The sequence below is a fragment of the Coffea arabica genome, chromosome 9e (assembly GCF_036785885.1).
Source record: "Coffea arabica cultivar ET-39 chromosome 9e, Coffea Arabica ET-39 HiFi, whole genome shotgun sequence".
NCBI classification, from domain to species: domain Eukaryota; kingdom Viridiplantae; phylum Streptophyta; class Magnoliopsida; order Gentianales; family Rubiaceae; genus Coffea; species Coffea arabica.
The window spans coordinates 2,393,945-2,418,947 of record NC_092327.1 but is presented as its reverse complement, the minus strand read 5'-3'; the positions used below and the strand labels follow the sequence as shown (position 1 = coordinate 2,418,947).

The 25,003-nt window shown below is 35.3% G+C and overlaps 1 protein-coding gene across 9 annotated transcripts; it reads right to left on the bottom strand.

Annotated features, from left to right (window-relative positions):
* Positions 1-106: 106 nt before the first annotated feature.
* Positions 107-21,677, bottom strand: LOC113710186 (DNA-directed RNA polymerase III subunit 1). 9 transcript variants are annotated; one of them, XM_072065963.1, is made up of 28 exons: positions 21,572-21,677; positions 20,497-21,189; positions 20,249-20,378; positions 19,611-19,776; positions 18,692-18,869; positions 16,706-16,893; positions 16,462-16,574; positions 15,290-15,389; positions 13,762-13,977; positions 13,444-13,592; positions 13,212-13,353; positions 12,991-13,131; positions 12,642-12,830; positions 11,908-12,103; positions 10,493-10,586; positions 8,606-8,840; positions 7,430-7,621; positions 6,151-6,249; positions 4,775-4,978; positions 4,408-4,686; positions 3,461-3,608; positions 3,225-3,376; positions 2,717-2,872; positions 2,526-2,639; positions 2,309-2,397; positions 1,705-1,909; positions 1,375-1,577; positions 107-519 (listed from the first exon to the last, which is right to left on the bottom strand). In XM_072065963.1, the coding sequence occupies exons 5-28, from the start codon at positions 18,813-18,815 to the stop codon at positions 471-473; spliced, it is 3,777 nt and encodes a 1,258-aa protein (XP_071922064.1). In that variant the 5' UTR covers positions 18,816-18,869; positions 19,611-19,776; positions 20,249-20,378; positions 20,497-21,189; positions 21,572-21,677; the 3' UTR covers positions 107-470. The 9 variants fall into 9 exon arrangements, 8 of the variants coding, with proteins under 8 accessions (XP_071922064.1, XP_071922061.1, XP_071922062.1 ...); XM_072065960.1 differs by having other exon boundaries at positions 19,611-19,760; XM_072065961.1 differs by lacking the exon at positions 21,572-21,677 and having other exon boundaries at positions 18,692-18,898; positions 19,611-19,760.
* Between the last annotated feature and the right edge of the window lie 3,326 nt (positions 21,678-25,003).

Genomic DNA, 25,003 nt, shown 5'->3' with positions numbered 1-25,003 from the left:
AAGTTCTCAACTCGAGAAAGTTGTTTCAACTTCTACGTGAATCTTAGATGTATTTTACCCGTTTCTTTCCATATTTTTCGCTTATATTGTGATTGAGATCTTGGAAGAATCAAGACAACATTGTTTGTTTCTGCAGATTGTCTATATTATTTGGAACTATTAGACAATTATGAGGTCGTTCAAATCACATACCAAGGATCATACTGTGTTTGAATGGTTAAACATGGACTCCCGTTTTGAGAAAGCTAGAGTCCGCTAAACTCTTATGAAGTCTACTATTCTATAATCCTCAATCTTTTCTGTTTAAGAGGAGAAAAATGGGCCAAAGAACATGCGCAGCAATCCGCGAGGTTAATGCTCGCTCAGAAAATTTTCTGTCCAGTTCCTTCAACATTGACGTCGTCTTGAGAAATTACGATCATTTTTGCACATTTGTAGCACAACAAACTGGTCTCACCACGAAAACAAGTTTAGGACAGGATTGGGTCCAGCCCATAATTCAGCTCCACCTGCTGCACTCTGCAAGCAATGTAAAATTAAAGAAATTTAAGAAAAGGGGAACAAAAAGAGACGCATGTCTGAGGCTGGTAGAGAATACACAAGGCTCAATTCAGAATATCACGTGGCACAAAGTTTCCTTTCATAGAGGTTCGGAAACTATCAGCAACAATGAAACTACATAAATAAGTTAGAAGGTGAGAAAGAAGTACCATCAAGTCAAAAGAGAAACACATACTTAACAACACCAGATAGTAAGAGTCAGGGTTCCAAACGAACCAAGCTGCTTGCATAGAGCTTTAAAAGAAACCTTAATTGGATAAAATTTTCTTAGCTCAGGCTTGAGGTGCTCATGTAATAATTTGCATTGAACTCAAATTCGATAGTAATAGCAAAAATCAAGGATGTACGAATCAAGCTTGTATTTGAATCAATAAGCGAACAACATGCACTCTATTTCCAAGTTACAAACTTGTTTTGCTCTTTCCTTTTGCACTCCTCATTGTTGTCATGTTGTAGCTTAGTACCGCCATTGACTACAATTAAAGTATTTAGTATAAAGTCAACCTAGATTCTTACTCAAAAGTCAACATTTTTCATCATTATACCACCTAAACACTTCCCTGGCAGATACTATTCTCCCCCTCAAATTCATTACCATCATAACAGTAACTGTTAAGTTCTCTAAGTTTAACAAGCTCAGTCAAATATCATAAAAACTCAGCAGACCATAGCTGAATATCTGTGGCATTCATCTTTATGATTTTCTACCACCCAGAAGATAAGCCACATGCATTAAGGGTTAAAGACAAACTTATTAAACCCAAAAAAAAAAAAAAAATCAATTCAAATGACAGCCAATTGCCAAGCATGTACCTTTGCCTCACTTTAAGCATCCCAGTGCCTAACTGCATTGGTATTCCCATAATGATGCATTCACTTACTCCTTCAATCTTATCATCCCGTCCATTTACAGAAGCATTGAAAAGGTGATCTGCTGTCTTCTCAAAAGAAGCCAGCATTAGCACACTATCTTTCATTTTCTGAACACCATGTCTTGTAATACCAAGAACTTCGCCCTGGCATCAATGCGATAGTACATAAAATTAGCATCTGATGGTAAATGCCACACTTAGTGTTGGAACATGAATATGTCCATGATGCAAGTCTGAAACGATCACTATAGACTTATGAAGAAGGAACTACCTTAAATGTCATCAGATCTGCCAGAAGCATCATATGACGTATGTCTATAGTCATTCCATGACTAGACATGGTATGCTTAATTTCATCAATTATCGAACTTCTTGCAGCTTCAATTCCAAGCGTCTGCTGCACTTCCATGATGTGATTGCTTTTGGTTTCATAGCCATTTACTCCTTCAGTGCCCATTACACCTAGGAGACCTGTCCTGCAAGAAGCAGATATGCATAACTTGTGAATACAGCTTGAAAATTTTGAATATCATATCCATCAATAGTAGTTTGACAATTTTCCATGTCAAGTAGAAACCAATCACCACAAAGACCATCAATTGAAGTAATTAATTACACCATTGTCATTGATATCTGATAGGATAAATGAAGTTGCTTCTTCTGCTTTGTCATTTGAAAGTACCTGTACAAATTATCTGCTTATAGTAATACAATTGAAAAGCTACGCATATTACTACACAACAATATTATAACTAGAAGAACATATTTATTTCAACCAGAAAGGCACAGAAGGATGACATATTTGATAAACAAGAGGACCATCATTTACTTCAATACCAAAACTTTCTGCAAAAGATCACCATAACAGAACTTACCCTTCTGCAAACAAGAGGTACTTGGGACCTCCTCCAGAATCCTTCTTCTCTTCACTATTAATTACGACACGTTCAATAGTGGTGATTCCCTGTCATTTCCAAAGATAATGGACAAACTTAGAGTGACACAAGTTTCAACATTCCATAGTGCAAGAAAAATACCCTTGCACTTTCTTACATTATATGATGACTTTCAAAACTAGATGTCTTGTCTTACTGTGACAACCACTGAAGGAAGCTTGTTCTTGAGTGTGTGGAGCTCAAAGTGAAGTTTACTTCTGTCAGTCTGGGGAACTACTTCCAGCTTTCTGGAATTCAAGACCTTAACATGCTGCAGAAACCGTACATTTTTTTTTTGAGCAAATATATGAGAAAGTAGATGATCTAAATGAGAAAATGATAGTACACCTGATCCTTCAGTTTGATCCTTGGTGTCTGCAGAATCGATTCTTTCACTCTATAAGCATCTGTACAAAGCCGAGATGCTTGTATTATTTCCATATCAAGTGTAATTACTATGGATGCTAACCTTGCCGACATGACAATCTTTATACTTTTGGCTACCTACACGTTAAAGAGAAAGTCAGAATGATACAAACAGAATAAAGCCATATCTTAGACAATCTTTTGGATACAAGCAGAATAAACAATCTTTTGGATACAAACAGCATGATATCTTAGCTGCAGATTAAAGCCATATGCCATTTTTTTCAAAAAAAAAAAACACAGAGAGAGAAGATTGGAATAGGTTCTTTAGGAGAGATGATTTAAAAGCCTTAAATATGGCCATTTCGTCAAGACTGTGTCACCCCATGTCTACATTAAAATGCTGTCACTATTACAAATAAAACACCAATGCATCCCTTATTACACGCTTGGTAGATCACTAAGTTGAAGGTAGTCAGAAACAGCTGACCTGCCCTAAAAGTGTTTTCTCTATACGAGCTTTTGCAAGGCTAGCCTCCTTTGCATTGTCCTCATGCTCCAGTTTTGCAGAAATGATTGGAGTACTAATCCTTTTAGCTGCATTTATAATTTCTTTTATACGTGGGACTCCAAGTGTAACATCTAAGGCAGAGTTAAGGTAACATATGAAACACCTGTAAGACGAATATCACACCAAAAATTATACTAAGCAACTAGTGAGGATACTCATGCTTGCAACTCCAGCAAAGTGAAAAGTTTTTAGCGTCATCTGTGTGCCTGGTTCTCCAATACTCTGAGCTCCAATTGCACCAATTGCAGTTCCAGCTTCTACCCTTTTGGTATGATAACGTGAGATGCAGACTCTTAAAAACACCTAACACATTAACAAAATACAAGTCCTGTTACATTATGAAAACTTGTTTAACTTCTGGAAACTACATGCCTAATGAGAACAACTTAGACACAAGCTCACAACCTTTCATAACATGCTCAATAGTTTGTGAACAATGAGATCTGAAAATTTTTTGCTCAAGAAAAGAAAAAGTGAATAAAAATCTAAACTTCAGAATGCTTTATTACACACACACAAAAAAAGGCAGAAACAAACATTAGACGTCTACCAGGTATATACCCGAAACTAGAAAACAGTAATCTTACAAGCTAAGAAGATTTTTGTGGCGTTAATATATATACATGCTTTGTTCACTAGAACAAGCAAATGCAAGAGAACATGAATCATAATTTACCCAATCAGAAGAAACAAGAATTTATCCACATAATGTCAAATTTTTAGAACAATTAGTGACAGTTCATACAAAATTCTGTGTATGATGGGACCAAAAATAAATCAAGCAATTGAAATGATCGTCAACATCCCAAGATCACCCAAACAGAGACAGCCCTTTCGTGCACTTGATGGTAATTCACTAAGAGAAACTTCCAGTTTTGAAGCCAAAACACATGTCCTGGCTGTAGCAAGTGACCTAATAATGATAGCATCATGATGATATCAATTAATGATTATTGCAACAATAAAAAATTTAGAAAAATAATGAACACATTGAAAGGTTAATAATGCAAGCAGGACGGCCAGCAAGAATGCACAGAAATGTATTCAGGTAGTTGAATTGTAAGATGTATATCAGAAAAGAACATTTAGTATCAGGTTTCACCTCCAGCTGCCTAGAAGTAAAGCCGGATATATTTGAAGAGATATTTTCGAAAGAGCTGTTATGGTCTTCTTCCTGTTGATCTTCCTGGGCTTTCAAACTTTCAATTGTTTTTTCCAAGTTTTGAACACATTTGACTTTAAGGAACTTGGACAAAGAGTCTCTGAAAGCCTCTGAGCACCCGCCTTCGGGAGTCGTATCACGTTCTGAGAGCCTTTCATCAGTCTTTTTGCAGATATCCGATGGGGACAAGCTCTTCTGATCACCGGCAGGACAGGTGGCCTGTCAATGGAAATAAACGAGTATAAGAGGATCTGGTTTTACTTTCATGGCACCAGGTATAAGAGATCTCAAGATGTGAATACACAACCTTCACTTTCATAAGTAATCTGTCAAAGTTCAGAGGATGTCCACTCTTCTCTTCCATTTGTGAGGGATCCATGCCATCATCACCATAAACAAATTGAACTATACAAGAACTAGCATTTCGGACAGTGTTGTCATATTGAATTGAAAGGTCCTCCAAAGCTTTCATGAGTCTACGAGACATGTATCCAGTATCAGCAGTTTTAACCTATAATAATATAAAATTGAAGCCCAAGCATCATAATTTTGCAGACTACAAGATTTTGAAGGATCACATTAGTTGAAGAATTTTGCCAAATTATCATATTGTATTCAAAGAAAATCCCAAAATCAACAGTTTAATCAGTGACAAGATATGACATTGTAGAACATCTCAGAACTGCAAAAACGGATAAGAGTTCTAAAGTGAGAAGAGTAAGGAAACATGTAAGCAAGACAAATGTTCAAAACCCTATGATATTTAACTTCATGTGCCTTCAAGATTGTCCAGAGGAAGCCTACAATCAATACTAAACAACCTTTTCTAGATTTTCAACAATTATCCTGAAACAACGTACATAAAATTTAACTTCGACAGATTTTCTAGAAATCTGATTGTGAATCTGCAGTCCATTTCACACCGAAAATAGAAGATGTAGCAGTAGACATTTATACACTAATTCCCCAAAACAAACTAACCAAAAGACACTAAATCAAAGTATAAACACTCAGCAATTATCCTTTTTTCTAAGCACGATAAAGAGTTATCAAACTGTTTTAGAACACAAAACAAAGAGTACCATGCTTTTGAGTGCCACAAATAGTTCTGAAAAACTTTATCATTTACTTGAGTAAGTGAAAAGGATGTAAATAAGCAGAAAAGATAGAAAATAGTACTTTTGCTTATGGAAGAAAAAGAAAGGAATTAACAATCCAACCGAGATCATGGAAAGAATAAATTTCAAAAAGTTATGTGGCTGAAAAACTCAGAACAACCAGAATTGAGGATGCAGTATTAGACAATAAGATGAAGGGAAAATCTCAGGCTGCACTAACAGGAATATAAACGCATTACAAATAAAGCTTCTGTGTACAGCACAAAAACCTCTGGAACAAAACCTTGGCAGGAAAGAAAGACAACCAGAAGGTCTTCAGGAAAAAGACAAAATATATATATATATATATATATAGTACTAGCAGATCAATACTAACCTCTACAACATTGCTAAGTCAATACTTTTGCAAGTTCAATACATAATTAAATGGAAAAGAAAAAATGAAACAAGGAAATCGCAATCAAGGACCCAAAAAATAAACAAACACATAAATAAAGAAAAGGTGTAAACATTTGTAATTTAACTAGGCAACTGTGTAAAGGGAAAAAAAAAAGATCATACATACCGCTGTATCCACAAGGCCTTCCCTTCCTCCCATTGTGTGAAAAAAGAATTCTGTAGCACTTAAACCACTATAAAATGAATTTGCCACAAACCCTCTCGCCTGAAAGAAATATTAGATGAACTTAAGTATTAGATTCAAAGTGGAACACCAAATGAGAAAATGTAAGAATAGAATAAAAATGCATCTTTTCAAGTAATCAATGGTAGTAACTCATCAAGACATCTTTAGGATAACACCCAACACGCAAATTTTAGATTTTGATGATCAATTAACAAAACATTAATGAGAAGCATAAAATCTCAAGAGATAAATAGACAACTATGATGAGTTTTATCCGACACTTATAATTATTCCACATTATGACAATTCTTATGACTGTTGATCGTGTTAGGAAAGGACACAAGATAAACCCAGAATGAACAAGACTGAAACATAGTCTGCAGATCAGCAGCTCAAACAACAATAGGACAGGTAATGGAGACTATGCAATAATTAAAAAAGGCACGAAAAGAACTACATAGTATTATTTATCCAAGTCTCACTCCACATTGTAACATGCACAATCCAACATAACTGGTTAAACTAAGTGCAATTGACTTGTGGACAATTTTATATTGGCTATCAATAAAATTTAAAGCTTTAAATACTTGTGGCAATCACCAGAAAAGACATTTAATTTATCTTAAGACAGACACAAATTTCAATCGGCTCAAAAGTTACATATCGCCAAAAGAAAATGCCCAGGATAAAAAAGCCAGAAAGCTACCACAGGAACCAACCAATCATTTCAACAAAAAAGACGTGATCCCAATCTTTACCCCAATGAAATCTATGGCCCTAATCCTATTCAAAATTCAACAATATATGAAAGAACTCTCAAGACTTCATAAACTAAGCTGCAAAATGATATGATATCATTTGTAAACTAACAATGATATCACCACTCCTCCCGCAGATTCTAAAGTATTAAACCATATGCTGATACACATAATAAATGATACATGAAAGATTCTTAATCACAAGGTAAGAGAAATTAAGTTATGTTGCAGAATGTATTTCAGATCTCTAAACACTAAATCAATTTTTCCCCCTCAAATGCATACCCCTTTCTCTTCCCACTACATGATATTCCCCGTTAAATCCACACAGAGTCATCCATCCATGACTCCACCTTCAATCCCTTCTTCTTTTTCCCCTCTTCCTAGTCCAAGACTTCTGCTGACAGATGAACTTTGGTGCAGACCAGAAAAATTTATCCAGATGAAATAAATGAACAAACCTTCGGGATCTTTGACTTTCTGGGAAAATGAGGAAGGCTGCGATCAATGAAACCATTTGGAGCCCGACGACCCCCGACAGATTGTTGTCCAACACATGCAACCATCTGACTGATATTTATAGGAGATCCCTTTGAACCACATTGTGACATAATTAGAGGACTATTCCTCCACTGCAGACACGTCAAACATTCCTACAAAAAGTTTCAAATCATTAAAAAGGCTTGATCATTATATGGAGAAACAATACATAAAATCTAAAGGGGAAATAAGAAGTCACAAAAGGCAATACATTAGAAAAATATAAATCTATCACAGATAATCATAGTGACTTCAACCTGTGTGAGATCCATAACCAAGTCAGTAGAACAGTACAAAAATAAGAAAGAGCTGCAGCAGAAGAGAGACTAATATCCTTTGACAAGACACAGAACCACATTTTATCATTGATCTCTAGCCAGATTCCTTTCTGACCCCCTAATGTTCTTCCATCATGTAGTCTAACTTATGTAATGTTCTGACTTGTCCAGTCATTTCCTTCATTTAACCTTTTACACAGACAGCTATTGCAGATAATGGCTCTTTCCCCAAAGGCAAACAAGACAGAAACAGTACATATGCATGTGCACATATTCAATGCAGAAAGAAAGATATTTGGTGACGACTTAAAGTTTGATATTTTCTATCAGTTTGTCCAACTCTGCCAATTTAAGTTACTACTCAGATGACCCAGCCAATGATAAATTCTAGAATAGTAATTAAAAATAAGGAGCTGATAATGGCATAAAGAAGTTTGTGTTGAAATGCACAAGGTAATCATGGACAACTGGCAATTAAATCCTCCTCAACATTGGGGGAAGAAAACGGATGCCTTCACTTCACTTCTATTTGTGCCTTGTTGGTCTTAGCTAGTCAGTCTGTAAGTTATAAGATGTCTCTGGAGGGTTAAGTTAGAGGAAAGTAAAGAAGACCAGTAAGAGAGGTTTGCTGCCAATGGCAAAAGCTGGACAATCTATGCCACCCATAAAGCAGGATAAGGTCAGGGACAAGGTCACAGGCTGGCAAAAGAATGAGGAATCACTTGGTATATCTTCCCTGACCCATTCTTAGTTGTTCACTGGTACTTTCAGATCAGAGATATGCAAGCAGTGCTACAACAGGGTAAAAACAGGAAGTACCTTGGCAGCAATATCTCGAATGTCATTTAGAACTTTTGTTATTTTAGCTTCAAGTGTCAGTGCAGCATCATGACCTGGCTGCAGCTCAAGCGCACCCTTGTTATACTTCTCTATTAATTCATCACACATTGCATATCCTGTGGAAATTTTTTCATCCCTTGCAGTAATTAGACGATCAGGTGGTTGCACATCATCAATGCCGATAGAAAATCCATGATTCCCTATCCATCTTGCACTGCAAATGACATTTTAAATGAAAAATGAATATAATACTCATTGCGTAGAGCTACTTTGAATCTGTGACAGAAATTTAAGTCCTGAGAAAGTGTCCAGATAAAGAAGCAAATATAATAGACTTCAAGAGCAATTGTATCACACAATAAGCTGTCAGCCTCACATGAAAGACACTAAAATCCATCTTAACAACCCAAAATAGCATTGTTCATCAATTAGCATAGCAATGAATACAAGTACAAAAGGTAAATTAAAATCCAGCATATCGAACCATAAAGCACTCAACATATATGGGCAAAACAAAGTACAGGAATTGCAAAATAATTTTCCAAAGAACCTAAAAGATCAGTAAGTGGGCAATAGCTATCCTTAAGCAGTAGACAAGATGAAAAGACTCTAAAGTTCTGTTAGAATAGGCAGATCGAAATTTATGCGAGGATTTAAAAGAAATGGACTTGAAATCCAGCGTGCTCAAATTCGTATTCCACAAAGAACCTAAAATTAATGTCCAAACTCGGTATGATAAATAACTTCAGTTTCAGGTTCAAGTAATTCAATCAAATTAGATATTGCCTTCTTTTTTTATTTTTGGGGTTGGGGTTGGTTTTGGGGCTTGGGCGTGTAAAAGAGTGGCTAAAATATTGCTGATGGTGGTTGACTAGGGAAGTAAAGAAAAGACTGGCCTTCATTGGACAACATGATTTTGAATTCCAAGAGCCAGTCGCGCAAGATGTATGAAAAGATCTCTGAACATCCCCCCAAAAGAAAGACAAGAATATTAAGGATGTTTAACTTCCAAGTTAAAAAAAAAAAAAAAAAACTGCCACCAAGAGATCATAAAGAGGGTTAAAAGTGAACAGATACATAGAAAAATATGAAGCCCGTCTAGAGTAGGGGGTTAAGTAAATTTAAGATAGAGATACATTCAGCAGTTATGGAGCTCCAGTATGCCCATCGTCGATGCAATATTTAGTTACAGATCTCATTTTGTTCTGGAGAAGCACAAGGAGCTTGGTTCAAAGTACTTTTTAAGTGGTAGATTTTCATTAGATCATGAGGCTAAAGATGGAAGTTATCCTGATCAGGTACTGTGCAGGAAGGTATCCTGATCACTTGTATCCAATAGAATTTGAAAATAACAAGACACGATTTATAGTTACTACAAAATTTTGCAGAGGTCAGGTAAGCCTGACCATAGAAAAACTATATGGATAAGAGTCCGGACAACTGACAAGTTTACTAGGAATCCATTGCTCAACACCTGGAAATTTAATAGTAAACCATATACAACAATCAATAGTTGAAAAGCATTGGATTATACAATCTTCTTAATAAATGAGCTTATAAATATTAAACTCTCTGAATTTTTTTTTTCAACAAAAACTGCAACTACCTATTATATTACTTGTAAGATATGGCAGAGAGTATACAGAGGAATATATGAAAAATTACAGGAGGTTTGCTTCTTAACAATTACATTATCAAAACAAAGTTCAAATTACATACATCAATAATTTAAAACAAATACCAAAATGAGTGGTTGGAAAGTATATGACACACTAATGTGTCTGTTCAATGAGAAACCTTATTAACAGACAATGTTGAGACACGAGGAAAAGGTTGGTTGCCAGTCAAAAGCCACTACTAACATACCTCAACTTTGCTAAGCGATTCATACATACTGAAGCAGCATGTGATTTATAGTCCCTTAGGAGGACCGAATAAAGACCATCCTTGTTCCCATTCCCTGTTCCAATCACAAACATAAGTACTTCTTGTTCTGAGCTTTACATTTTAAGGCATCCAAAGCTACCAATAAACACAAAAAACAGCATATTGCAGAAATTAGAACTTAAATCTTTTCCAGCACACAAATGCTGAGCTACATTGTGCTTAAATACACTCAAGTTTCTTATCCTAATGAATTAAATTATTCTAGTGTGCTCTTTCTAAAGCCAAAAACATGAGGCAAAAGATGGATATACTAGCACAAATTGCATATACGGGACAAACAAATAATGTGATGCCACCCTCAGATAGCATATAAAGTTGTGATGCCACACTCTAAGTAGAATTTCTTTCTTTCTTTCTATCTTTGTTTTTAGATTATTACGTTAAGGAACATGAGAAGGTTAACAGACACTTTACACAGTAAAGTAACTTTTTTTTGACCTCTATCAGTATGAAAATAGAATGCAAGTTTAATTATTGCAATCTGATAGGAGCTAACTGAAATGTCATAAATCTCGGGAGAGGTTGTGAAATCATCCCTATTTTTTTCATTAACATATTAGACTATCTATTTGAGGATTAGAATCTATTCAGAAACTACTTGCTTTAGGATGGAATATCAAATGAAAACTGAGCTAAAATGAACATGATGCCCATTAAAGCCAGCTCTAAAAATCACATTTCATACTTTTTTGGTGAAAGTATGGGTTTTCTCGCTCACAGTATGAAAAGTTATAACAAACAGAAGAACATGCATAAACTTGATAAGGATTCCATTTTGTGTTTCAATCTTCTACATTCATATTTTTTGTGGAACTTTTCTTAAAAACATGATAAAGTAATAGTTCTCCAAAAAAAGCTTCATGACAACTTAATACATTTCAAGACAAAAAGATGACTTTCAGAATCATCCCTTCAAAAAGAAGGCATCAACCTTAAAACAATAAACCCAATCTTAGCCTTCAACTCTTCCACAACATGATATCAGCTCAAAAAAATCCAATAAAAGACCACAGATTAAATTAGAGGGACTTTTGTAAAATCTAAAGGCAAGTCTCATGATCACAAATTCATGCATAGGTCAAAGTTTGTGGGTCATTTAGTATGCAAAGCTGAAAATGCATCTCAACATAAAAGCCTGAATCTGAGGCAAAAAGTGGTATACTTTGACTCTGCAACATACTCTAATTAGGCTAAATAAGAAAACTTGGCAATTAACTTACAGGTTGCTCCTCATAAAACAAGTGCAAGAGAGAGAAAACATTAACAGCAGAAGCAACCCAAAATTCATAAAGTAGGCACGCATTATATTTTTGGAGTAAAGGAAAGAATCTCACCTAATGTAGCTTTTCCCAATTGTCCACTGATCAGCTCACTATTACGGAAGCAAACAAATCCATCATTCGGGCACATGGTTTCTTTGGGCTTTTGGTAATTCTTTTCAGCAACAGTTAGATTCACATAGACTTTCATTTTTGCAAATGGACGCAGTAGTACAGTGAACAATTGTTTACCGGTCCAAAGTTCAACTGGCTGCACAGGCAAAAATCATATATACAGTAACAGCACCAAGTGCAAGTAACAATACAACACCGTCCCCCCCCCCCCCCCCCCCCACCAAAAACAACAAAAAAAAAGGCATAAAGAACCAACACTATAATTTCCCAAATCCTCCTACTTTCCAAACAGGGCACCTTATAATTTGAACAAGAAACTACAAGAACTAGCATGGTACCCACTTGACAGGGAAAAACTAGGCCTCCAACTTGGAACTGAATATAAGAAGATCAACTACATTCTCTACCACTTTAGGGTTACTATTAGGCCATGATCATTTTTCAACCTAAAAGGTCTAAAGTAGTTAAGAATATTAACTTCATGCACATTATAGGCAATTCATGAAATATGACTTAGTAAAAGAAAAAATGGTGTATTAAGAAACTTAAAGGTAAAAGGATCTGCTATTCCATCCAAAAGAATAAGAGGTGAATATATAGGTCAAAATAATAATAAAAAAGACATTATCAATCAAGTAGCAATTAGAGAATATAATTACATCAGTTTAACTAACCTTAAGTAGTGCAGGAGTTGGCAAATCAATCTGATCCATCCCATCCCCCATGTATGAACACATAAGTGAAAAAGAAGCACGATCATAAAATGTGTCCTTCCTTGTAATGAGAAATGAAGATGTCAAAAAGTCCTGTGTGGAAGCAACCAAAATCTCTCCATTTTTTGGAGTGCATAAATTGTTTTGCACCTGCAGAATTGTCAATAACATTTCAAAGAGAAAAGAAAATCACATACAAAACAAAAAGCTGAAAATGCAGCGATGAAATTCTACTAGCAATCGCGAGAAAAGATGTTCTAAAACTTGGTGCTAAATTAAATCTATAAATAAGGCATGAATAACTACTTACTCCCATCAACATTAGCGCCTCTGTGCGAGCCTCCTCTGTTTGAGGCACATGCATATTCATCTCATCACCATCAAAATCAGCATTATATGGGTTACAGACGGACTCATTAAATCTCAATGTTCGCCATGGCATTATTCTTGCCTGCCAATAAAAAAGGACAAATAAATTAAAAACTAAATAAGGACACTCTAATGCTTCAGTATTTATACTGCAGTAATTACCCTGTGACACATGATGGACATTCTATGCAGACTCGGTTGTCTGTTAAAGAGAATAACATCTCCATCTTCTAGATGACGATCAACTATGTAACCAAATTTCAATTCATCAGCATGACGCTTTCTAGAACTAAACTTCAATGATCTGCAGCATAATGGACAACAACATTTGTGAAATAAGGAAACATAAGACCTAGCCAACAAACAAAAAGGCCCCAACATACACACTCCTTACATCTCGGTACCATCTGGCTGCCTGATGTATTTTGCTCCAGGATACTTTTTAGGCCCATTTCGCACGCATTGCCTCAACTTCTCTATATTATGATAGGACACTCGCTCAGGATACGTTAAAATCTGAGCCATCAATATAGGAACCGCAACCTGGAAAAGAAAGCCTGTTAGATGAAATCAATCAAAAGGGACACAAACTGGTGTGGCTCTCACGCTGTAAGAAGGGCTAAATTACTTTTACCTTAATCACCTAGACAGGATATTCTCATGGTGTAAACCATCATCTTAAGTCAGAAATGAGTTAACTCAAACAACATACCTCCGTGATTTTCAAATTTGGGTCAGGAGATATAACAGTTCTTCCTGTATACTCAACACGTTTTCCTGATAGATTTCCACGAAATCTTCCTTGCTTCCCTTTCAGACGCTGGACAAAACCACTTAAAGGTTTGGTAGCTGGTGCAGATAAGGGAACTCCACGTACATCACTATTTATATATTGTGCAACCTCCACTTGCAGATCAATCCAACCATTCTAAACCAGGTGAAGAACAAATCACTAGAAGTGCATTAGAAGATATACTCAAAGACAGAAGTGATGTTACATTTGCAATGGCACAATACAATTAATTTTGTGACGTATTCCTGGACATTGAAAAAGAGAAGCAATGGAAGACCAAGAAACAATTTCATTTAGATTTATCCAAAAATACCACTATCACAGGAATGTAGTACACGATTCCCAGGAAATTTTGTAAATTCAAGTCTATATAAACAGTTCCATAACATGCAGTTAAATATTTACCCGACAAACCAAGAATTAGTTGCAGATGAAGAGATATCAAAGGGGCTTTAGAAGATGTAGGAGTGAAATCTTGCTATAATTCTCTATTTCAGGTATTCAGGGTGACCTTCTTAATAGATGAAATATTACTATTATGTCAATGCCAATTAAATCAATGATACTAGCTGCAAATTTTAACTTTTTGGCATTTTCAGTTTTTTCAGAAGGTATGATGGGCTTTGCTGGGAAGGAACTTGTTACACCATCGGACAGGGAAAGCAAGAAGCTGTGGTGTCGGTATAACCATGGGAATGAATGCAAACCACACAAAACAGGATAAAAGGCCCATAAATCTCTCAAAATGCATGGTAATACAAAATGATGAAATCCACAGATAGCATAGCACCCCCACATAACCAATAGGCATTGGAGATTTCAGTGAGATACACCCAATGCATTCAACTACAGTCAAGGGCATGCAGCAAAATGTTGACATCCCGAACAATAGTATCCACAATACAAGAATATAAATTAGCATATGATGGATTGGGTCAATGTAATCACTGAAACATGACAACATCCCCACGAAACATGCTTTGCCAAACACGAGGACAAATGAGCAATCAGATTTTCCAGTTGGGAGCAAAGAAAAGCATGTATAGTCTTTGTTTTCTTATGTTTCCTTTCGTTGATAGGGTTGGAGCAGTGCCTGTCATCTCATTGTGCAATTTTTCTTAATTTGAAGCACTTTTCTTTTCAAATTACACAACAATAAGAGAATCAATCAGAGTCAAAGATGATACTGCAGCCAGTCCTCTTTCTTTTCATCCTATTTTATGTAAGGAAAAAAAAGTTATTTGTGTTTACATTTCTAACAATCATTAGCATGCAGATTCAGAATTAAGAAAGACACAATAAAAACTCAAAAAGAAAAGTAAGCATAGAGAATAGTTATCAAAGATGTGTGACACAAATCTAGCAGACAAATAATTACAAAATGGATATGGAAGTAAATAACAAACCAAAGTCAGAGAATATAGAACTTGGGAAACAAAAATCATACCAAGCTTTTGGATGGAAGGCTTGTGTCTGATATTTCTTGACGAAGACTAGCATTAGCTTGGATAATGCGTTTTAGTCTCTCTGTAGTGTCATTCTCGTTACTGCACATATTAGTGATGTACAATGTCAATGTGCAGGCATTTAGCAGGATCCAAAAGATTTTTAATCCTCTTTTTTCGAAGAACCATAAATACATCTCCCAGAATATCATATAGAATTTTCCTCAAACATGCCAGCCATAAAATTTAATTGCATAAATTCTTCCACAACACTCCAAACTATGTGGCTCGAGCAGGAAAAAGAAAAATTCAATGCATCACTCTAGCTAGGTTTTTATGCCAGCTCAACTATCAAAGTTCAAGTTTTCAACATTTGGTTTGTATACCAAGCCAAGATTCCTTGAAGCTTTTCAAGATCGATACTCCATGTTAGCATCCATATAGTACCAATTTTTTCATAATGCAACTAAGCTGATATAATAAACCTAGAACATAAGCCCAGAATATAAAGCTACATTATATACACTTAGTTAATTTAATAATTATGATTGACGACGCCTATGTTAATCAGTGACTTAAGTGAACTTAAAATCCCCGAGTGAGCAGGCCTCAGGTCTTAAAAAAAAAACATACATCAGTACAAGGCAATAGAGAAATTCCAGTATAACAATTTCTTTCCATTGCATTGCTTCTCCTTGCATGCCTTGCCCTCCACTCCTGTCTTAGACACAGATCCATAAAGGATTTGAGTCGATGAGGATTGTTCTAATACCTTTTCATTCCAAATTTAAGTTATAAAACTATAAAATCACAAGTTACCCTAATTCAGCTGTGAAACTAAAATTTCAAGAGGATTAACAATAATTCGAAACCTATTGAGTATGATTCAATTTGGTTTCCGTTAAACATCTTGCAATATGATCCACTCAAGAGGGTTTCACTAATATTTAGTACATAAACAAGCATATCAACAGTTCAGTTGACCACATAAACCTATCACTCAAGTACCAGTTAACATTCTTCCTATCTATTCAAGGAAGAAATGCCACCAAAAAAAAAAAGCAAAACTGAAACCAGTACGTTTTGCTCCTGAAAAGAAATCTATTCATTCCCTCCCAATTGATTGGACAACAGGTGCAATGACAAAAAATAGCACATGTGTTTCTGACATTACCTCTGCATACCACCATCCACAAAAACTGATGGACGAATAGCTATTGGAGGCACAGGAATGGTTGAAATCATGAGTTTCTCAGGTCTATCATTTAGATACAGCAACTCGCAGTCCTGTAGAGAAGAGTCAAGATGGAAATCAAAGGAAACACAATTGCATAAATGTGAGCCAAACTCAGATAAGTAATCTGTAGATGATCTAAGCTACAGAGCAGATAAATTTTGTATCACAGAAGAGATAATACCTCATCCAGCATTCTCTTGAGAAGGGAATAAACCACTTTAGGGTCAATTTCATCGGGAACACTAAAATTGGATGTGTTAGACTCTTTCGTGTGTGAAATTGCAGAACCATATTCATTTAAGAAACTGTCATTGACTTTTGTCCTTTCATGCATGATGCCTAACATCTTAGTATTCTTTTTCACCATACCTGCAATGAAACCACGTTGAGAAGATGTCAGTAAATTTACAGCACTGAAACAGGTAAAACTCCAACTGCCCACAAACTTGTAACCTAATTTCTCTAAGCCTTTTCCAAGGGACACACTTTTCCAGCATGTTGGAAGTACGAAATTAGAAACATAGCTGCACTTAATAAAAAGAATAATATGTATATTATTGAAGGACAAAGGTTTCAGCTCAGGATGCAAATGCTCTTCATAGATGGAAACAAAGAATATTCTTAATTTAAAGATAATAAACTTAATTTGGTTATTCAGGGAAAAAATATGCCTGTAATTAGTAAGTTTATCTCAATCAAATAAAAATGAAATCTCTCTCCAAACACTGAAACATGATCAAGAAAAGCTCAGGAATAAGCTTCTTAATGTAACAGCAACATGGAAAAGTTGAACAAAATTCACGGTACAGACCTCCCCCTCCCTAGTTTTTGATAAGTTGAACGGACCTTGCCCTCAAGTAATTTGTATAAATTACCCATTCGATTGTGACATGATAAACTTCCCCTCTTGATTGTCTTTACAAGTGTAATGACCAACTAAATTAAACTGCAGGGATGTTGGCTAACTTCGAAACACTTTGTGGAGGTCCTATGACGAGTGTGGCAGGAGGAGGAGACCAGCAGGGACAAACTGAAAACAATTTTATAATGTATAGTTGTGTACAAAGATGTCCCCTCTTTGTCTCATTATCACACTACGCCCGCAAAAATAACCTACCAAAGCTTTACAACTGCTCCACTATCAAAACAAATTTCAGCCCTACTTTTGCAAAAATAAGTTGCTCTGTGACTTGAGGAAATTCAACCAGAGTACCAAAAAGAATATGAACTACAACTTTTGCCTTTTTGGTTTTTCATTCTTATCAGTGACCGTAACAGCAACTCACCCACCAAAAATAAGCTCTCACCAGGACGTTTAGCATCCCCAATCATCTCTCTTCAGAGGTCTCATTCTGCATCCACACCCAAATGAAGTTCCTAAGAATCGAAGCTTAAAGCAGAATCATGTTCAGGGATTGTGGATATTACTTCTTGTCTCATTGATCTTGTGAATACAAATATCCACACACTATATTCTCATGCTTGACTTATTATTTATGTCTTACATTTTCAAAGCTTTAACCAAAAGGGATGACTTTAAGAAGATAAAAGCAAAACACTTGGCTCACATTCATATCACTAAAACAGAGAAATATACAGTGCAAACATGTATCTCCACTTATATATGCACATACACATGAAATTTCCTCATATATATACACATACATATGAAAACATACACTGCAGGAAAGGGACTCATACTGCTTCTTAAACAAATAGCCCCCAATAACATGCCTAAACCTCTCATTCATGCAGTAAGTACATCCTGAAGTTTTACAAACCCTTATCCAGAAAATGTATTAAGGTGAATGAGCAAACAGATTTTTTATTTTTAAGAGTAACCTTACATTATCTTCACAACCCAAAGTAATACAAAATTTGATGTGAAAGTACACAGCAAAAAAGCATTTATTTATTTTAACTTTGCATGCCCACTACTTTATCTTTTTTTTTCCTATTTTCTCTCTTTTCTATACACTTACTTTGTATCATTTTCTTCCCTTTCCCTATTCCCACCTTGCTTTTGGAGTACTAAAGGGAAATTAGTGGTAGTTTTAGGACTATACATTGCTAAACAAACACCATATCTAAACTTGATTGAATCGTTAACCAAACACCATATTGGACTTAATTGACTATAATATTGAAAGAAAGTACAAGCACAAACCATTTACATAGCCGCATCTAGAACAAGTAGCTGCTTTTCTGCTACTTGCTAGGGCATTACACCTCTTCACTACCATTTTTTGTAGCTCGCTCTTCCTCAAGGGCTCCATTTTGGGATTTCTCATCTTCTTTAGAAAGTTAAGGCGTTCTTTCTCCCCGAGAAGCACATGTGAACATTGCTGTTTGAAGAAGAGAAAATCATCCAAAACTAGAAAGCATAGTAGGAGAAAAATAAATGAATAAGCTCAAAATTTAACTCTGATAAAGCATTCAACACGCCCAGCACCATTCACCAAAATATGTGTGTGTGAGAGAGAGAGGAGGCAACTAAGAAATGACAACGTGGGAAAAATTATTCATCTCATGTGCTTTGACTCCCAGTAATGGAAGGAAACTTCCGAAAGAAACTTTATCTCAAAAATTCAGATGAAATTTTCATTAGAAGAACTTACCAAATACCATATCACTAGCTACAATCCCAACAGAAAAATGAGAGAAGGCCATTTTAACCTCTTAACATTCCAAGATGATAGTCTTAAACTATTCAGAGCTGCTTCTACAGATGACTCCCATTAGCAAATTTAGCATTTCCCACGTGCAGAAGTAGTCGCTTCTAGAAACAGCACCTCTTTGCATGTTCTGAGTGCAAGGAGAAGGGGATTTTTTTTTTTTTTGGGCACATGAGGACACAAGTGGCAAATAGAAGGCAGATTGGTAAAAGAATTTTTTTTTCAGACAAAAGAATGTCATCCTAGCACTCCCATAATTATTCAAGTCAGTCCTACGTACAAAATGATGAACCAACAGCAAATAAGAAGTATACTTTGCATCAACTTGAATCCAGAAGAGAGAGAGAGAGAGATTTGCAGGTCAAAGTAAACACTATGCACAAACATATAAGTAGAACTATAAGCATCTACCTTGCAAATGCACTTCAAGATGTCGAGGACAGTAATCAAGTATCCAACATTGTAAACTGGAAGAGCAAGAGTCAAATATCCATAGTGCCCTGGACATTCCCTAAAGTTCCCATGGCATGTTTCACAAATTCCATTCTTGTTTGCGGGGCCCTGGACCAAACAGCACCTTTCAGAAGATTTCTAAAATCAATTCCAGAAACCCAAAAATGTAACCAATAAATTAATACACTTCTGAACTATAAATAAATTGGAAACAACAGCAGTACCTACATTCAAAAACAACATTGATTTAGCTTGTTAGAAAATTAGAAAGTCACTGGAAGTGATCCCCTTATCAATAGACTATTACAAGTAATTTACTGAACAAAGCAATTCCTATCGCATAATTTGACAGATTAAACAAACTCTAGCCGCACAAAAGAGACCTAAAAGATAACTGATGCATCATCAGTTCCCCAGAAAATGCTATTTATTCGAACTCCCCTTCTCTTCTTCTTTTAAATGTGAAATAACAACAGCAGATACGTTTTCTTCTCCATCAGATAGAAAATATGGAAAATGAATCACGGCTATCAGTTCATCGTACGCAAAAATAGTTCACCACTGTTAAAAGAAACAATGAACGTTAAATAAGATACCATATGAGGGTCTAATAAGCCATTCTCCCAAGGCTTTTTCGCAGAATCATAATATACACCGCGGTATACTTGTACTTCAGCTGCTTTCAGAATCTCGGATTCTCCGAATGTAGAAAACTGAATACTTTCTCTGTTCACAAATTTCCACAAAAAAAAAGTAAAGAAATTATCAAACACGTTGGAATTTCACTTATTTAAGATTTAACCCAAAAAAAAAAAACAGAGCAATAGCAGTAGAGATCAGTTACATTTTGCGGGGGCCGACATCTTCAATGTAGGGCTGTTTTGTGAATTGAATCGGAGCTTGCGCTATCCTCGTCATTTTTCCTAATGTTTGCTAATTTACGCAGAAAAACTGAGGTTTAAGAATTAGGCGGGAGGGTTTTAGAGTTTCTCAGCGGGTGCAGAACTGATAAATAAGGCTTAGTTTGGGAGTAGACGAAGGAAGAGAAGAGAAGAGAAAATATAACTTAGAAAAGAAAGGAAAAGAAGAGAAAAGATGAATATTTCGTTTGGGAGTTCAATGAAAGAAAAGAAAAGAAAAGAAACATCTTTCCCTTGTTTGAGAGTTGGAGAGATACGGAAAGGAAGAATTTTCTCAGAATGTAACTTTACGTATTTGCCCTTTCATTTTTTATTTTTTTTGGGATGCAAAACCGAAGAAATCTCTTATTACCCTTGAATACATTCTGCTTGTCCTTTGGAGCTATCACAATTTAACTCAATTATCCTTGCAATATCTAAAATCATAAATTTGAGGAGGAGTTTCTCATGATTTAGGCTGCTGAATGGCAGAAACAACTTCACCAATGCTCTTGAACCTTCGCCTTTCTTTCAGAAGCAGTTTTGCAAAGGTGAGAGCTTGCTGTTCACAATTCGCACGTTTCTCTGGCTCAGCTATTCATTCGAAGTCTTCAACGTGAGCCACCCCAACAATTAGTCTAGAAGAATTAACAAACATTACACAAAAGTTTACATGGCCACACTTTGACAAATATTGACATCAGCCAAACACTCTGTATTCATCATTATACAATATTTTGAAGCTTACACAGACAAATAAACAAACAGAATGTATGCATTTAAATTTCATATTCATGTATCACCACTGAAACTTACATTTACCATAACCATGCAAGATATAATCACAAATCAATAATATAAAAATCAAGATTTCTCGTGGACAAGAATTTTATGACAGAAAATGAACAAAAAAATTTAGAATATAAACAATAACAATCTACACAAAAAATCCTTTTTTCATAATTCTTGAGAAGATTGAACAAAGAAAGAAAGAAAGAAGAGATTGAGTTAAAGAAATACCTTTTGTATTGAATTGTCGGTGTTGAACGGAAGAAAGCCAGGTGAATCTAGTTGCAAGGATTGAAATTTGAAAGTAAGAGCTGAGAAAGCCTTGCACCGGTGGTTTACAAATGAACTTTAGGATATAATGGGTATAATTAGGGGTGGGCGCGGGTCGGGTACCCGGCCCATTCACCATTTAGCTGACCCGACCCGCACATTGCGGGTCAACCATTTTTTGACTCTTACCCGCCCCGTATATCAGCGGGTACCCTATAATCGGGTATCCGCTGAGATAGGGTCGGGTCAACGGGTACCCGTCCCGCCCCGCCCCATTTATTATTTAATTTTTAAAAAAATAATTTATACCAATTTAATTTTATATTTTACACATTCATCTAAGATTTAAGAAATTTTTTTTTCTAAAAAAGGTTTCCCACCAAGAAACAAACATGTGAAGAAAATATAAGATAAAGGAAAAAAATTAAAAGAATTCGAAATCAATAAAAGTTTGAAATTAAGTAGCACATTTTTTAATATATATGTTCCACATTAATTAAACTTTTTTCTATAAAATATAAGATCATGGCCTCTACAAATGAATCTTGTAAATAAACTATAGTCTCTCATATTTGTAATACAATTTATTCAATAAAATTACTTATTTAGTTCTTATTATTTTATAGTGTGTGTATAAAAATAAAAATAAAACAAATATATATGCGGGGCGGATCGGGTACCCACGGGTTTTTAATTATGTGATCCTAACCCGTCTCGCATCTTAGCGGGTACCCGACCCTTTTTTGACCCGATCAAATAATAAAAATCGGATATCCTAATTTTCGGATTGGATCGGATCGGATATGACGGGTTTTCGGGTTAGCGGATAATTTTGCCCACCCCTAGGTATAATGAATTTTTGTATCAACTTTTAAAGGACAAAATTGTCATATTAGAAATGTCTTTTGGCGCCCAAGTTGTTTCCGTCCTTTTCTTCCCACTTTTGGGCGGAAAAATTTTCACCAGTTGGAGGGACTCTTATCCGTTCTTTCCTTTTTTCTTTTGTCCATCTTAGAACTCCCAAATGAATGAAACGGTACGGGTTTCTCTCAGAATCATTTCTTTTCTGTCCTTTTCTTTCTATCCAAATGAAGCCTAAAGCTGGCAGAGGCAGCATATAAAGTTAATAGCTGAACCAAAAATTTGTGCAAATGGTTGACCTAGTTTTCAAGACGATGTGCTGGTGGAGTGAGAACGTTGCGGGTTCGATTAGCTCTGTTTTCCTCCGTCGAAGGCGGTTGCGGGATCGAGTCTAACAAACGGAATTGCCTTAAATATATTATTCTTATTTTCCTCACCCCCCTTTTAAGCAAATAGAAAGATAAAAGGACTTTGTACCACAAATAGCTAATGGATTTTCTAAATTTTTGTGTTCATTTTAATCTTTGATATTGAAATTTTATGGAAGTTTAATATGTAAGGAGTTTAGATGCCTTCTAACCCTCCAAAGAGTAAATCTAATGCTCGCTTTCTTTAGAGAAAATAACAGGAATATTAAGAGGAGAAAAAAATAAGAATTCAAGATGAAAATCGAGGAGGAAGTTTTCTAATAGTAGCTTTCTTTAGATAAAATAATAAGAATTTCAAGATGAAAAGAGATGAGAAAGCTATCAATGTAAGATTTTGAGTAAATGGAAAACATGAAACAAGATAAATGTGTAATTTAAAGTAAATATACACAAGCATACACCTTTGTATTTTTTTAAAACTTTGTGTAAGTAAGATATACAACTTTATTTTCAAAACTTCTCATTCATAATCTCTTCTATCTTATCATTCAACCAAACATTCCCTTCATACGTTGTATATTCAGTCCATTCATAACTACAAAATTAACGTTGTTACATTAAGAATAGGAGAAAAGGAATAACATTTTTTAAGATACATGTTATCTATTATTTTGTAAGAAAGTTGAAAACAGTTTTATATTTATTATTGAGAAGAATGACCAATTGACATGATATAATTGAAAATTTTCCCTTTCTCCCCCTTTGGTTTGTGTTTTAATTTTTCTCCATTTTGTAAGGGTGAAGTTTAGAAGATAATTCAACATAAATTTATATTTTATTCTGTATCTTATAATATGTGATGCTAACATGAAATTAAGCAAGATATCAGTATTACTTGTTATTACTCAAGTGTATTCCATCAAGAGAATCCTAAATCAATTGTTATATGTAAATATGTATCATATTCATGTTTGTACGTATGACAACGTATACTTTTTTTTTTTTTGAGGAAGACCGAAGATCTCGTGTACATTTCAATGGTCTTATCAAACTTGTACATGCTATTGACTCCTAAGTTTCCTATTTCCTATTTTTGCAGCGGGAAATTTATTTTAACGTGTTACATTTTCATTCAGAAAAATTTTTGCCCTACTTTAGCAGTTCTTGTTTTATTGGGTCTAATCCGTTTGAGATTCCGGTCTTGGCTGAGGGTCTGAGAAACCAAATGTCATTGTCTTCGACCCCGTTTGACTTCACCTCCGAAAACCTAGCGATGGCAATTTTTGACACGACACATGAATTTAACGCGAAATTAATGGATTTTAATTGAGGTCTCGCGGGTTCGAATCAAAATCAGGTCAAACCCGATGAATCCTGAAAAGAAAACGAGTCGAATTCGAATCAACCCGTAGGTGATCCGATAATCCGTTTATGAATTAAAAATAATTTGATAAACATAAAAATTATTTTATCTAACTAAACTAAGTTATTCTTTTTTTTCAAAGACATTAATCACTTAATCTTAAATGAATTTATTTAACCTGTGTGAAGTTGAAATTATTACATTTGAATAAATATTGTATTATATTATTTTTTACTTTTATATTATTTTTATTTATTTTATATTTGATTTGAAATTATTTATTTAAAATTTTATTACTTGATTATGTAATTAATCTTGTGTGAAATTGGTTTTATAAAAAAATACAGTGATAAATTAATAAATTAAAATTAAATTTTGAATTATTTCATATCGACTCGCTAATCCAATCCAAAATTTTCGAGTTCGAGTCAGCGGGATTTTCTGTTATATCCAAGTCTCAACCCGACCTGCCAACCCGATTTGAACTGATCGCCACCCCGACGAAAACCCCTTAAACCCTAAATCGCAGCTGAATTAACCCCAAAAAGTATCAAAATAGTCAAATTCCAATGAAGACTGTCACAGGCCAAGTGGTATCAACAAAGCCAGTCTCTCTATCTTCAGCAGCCAAAAACCTCTCCGTCTTTGCCTCCCTAGAAGAGGAGAACGGAGCTTCCGATGCCGTCCGCGTGTATCTGAAACGCGCTTCTGATGCCTTCAACAACTTGGTTCAATTCCACAAGGAGCTAAAAGCTCCCCATTCGAATCGCAAACGTAAGGCATCTCAACCTCTTGTTGTTG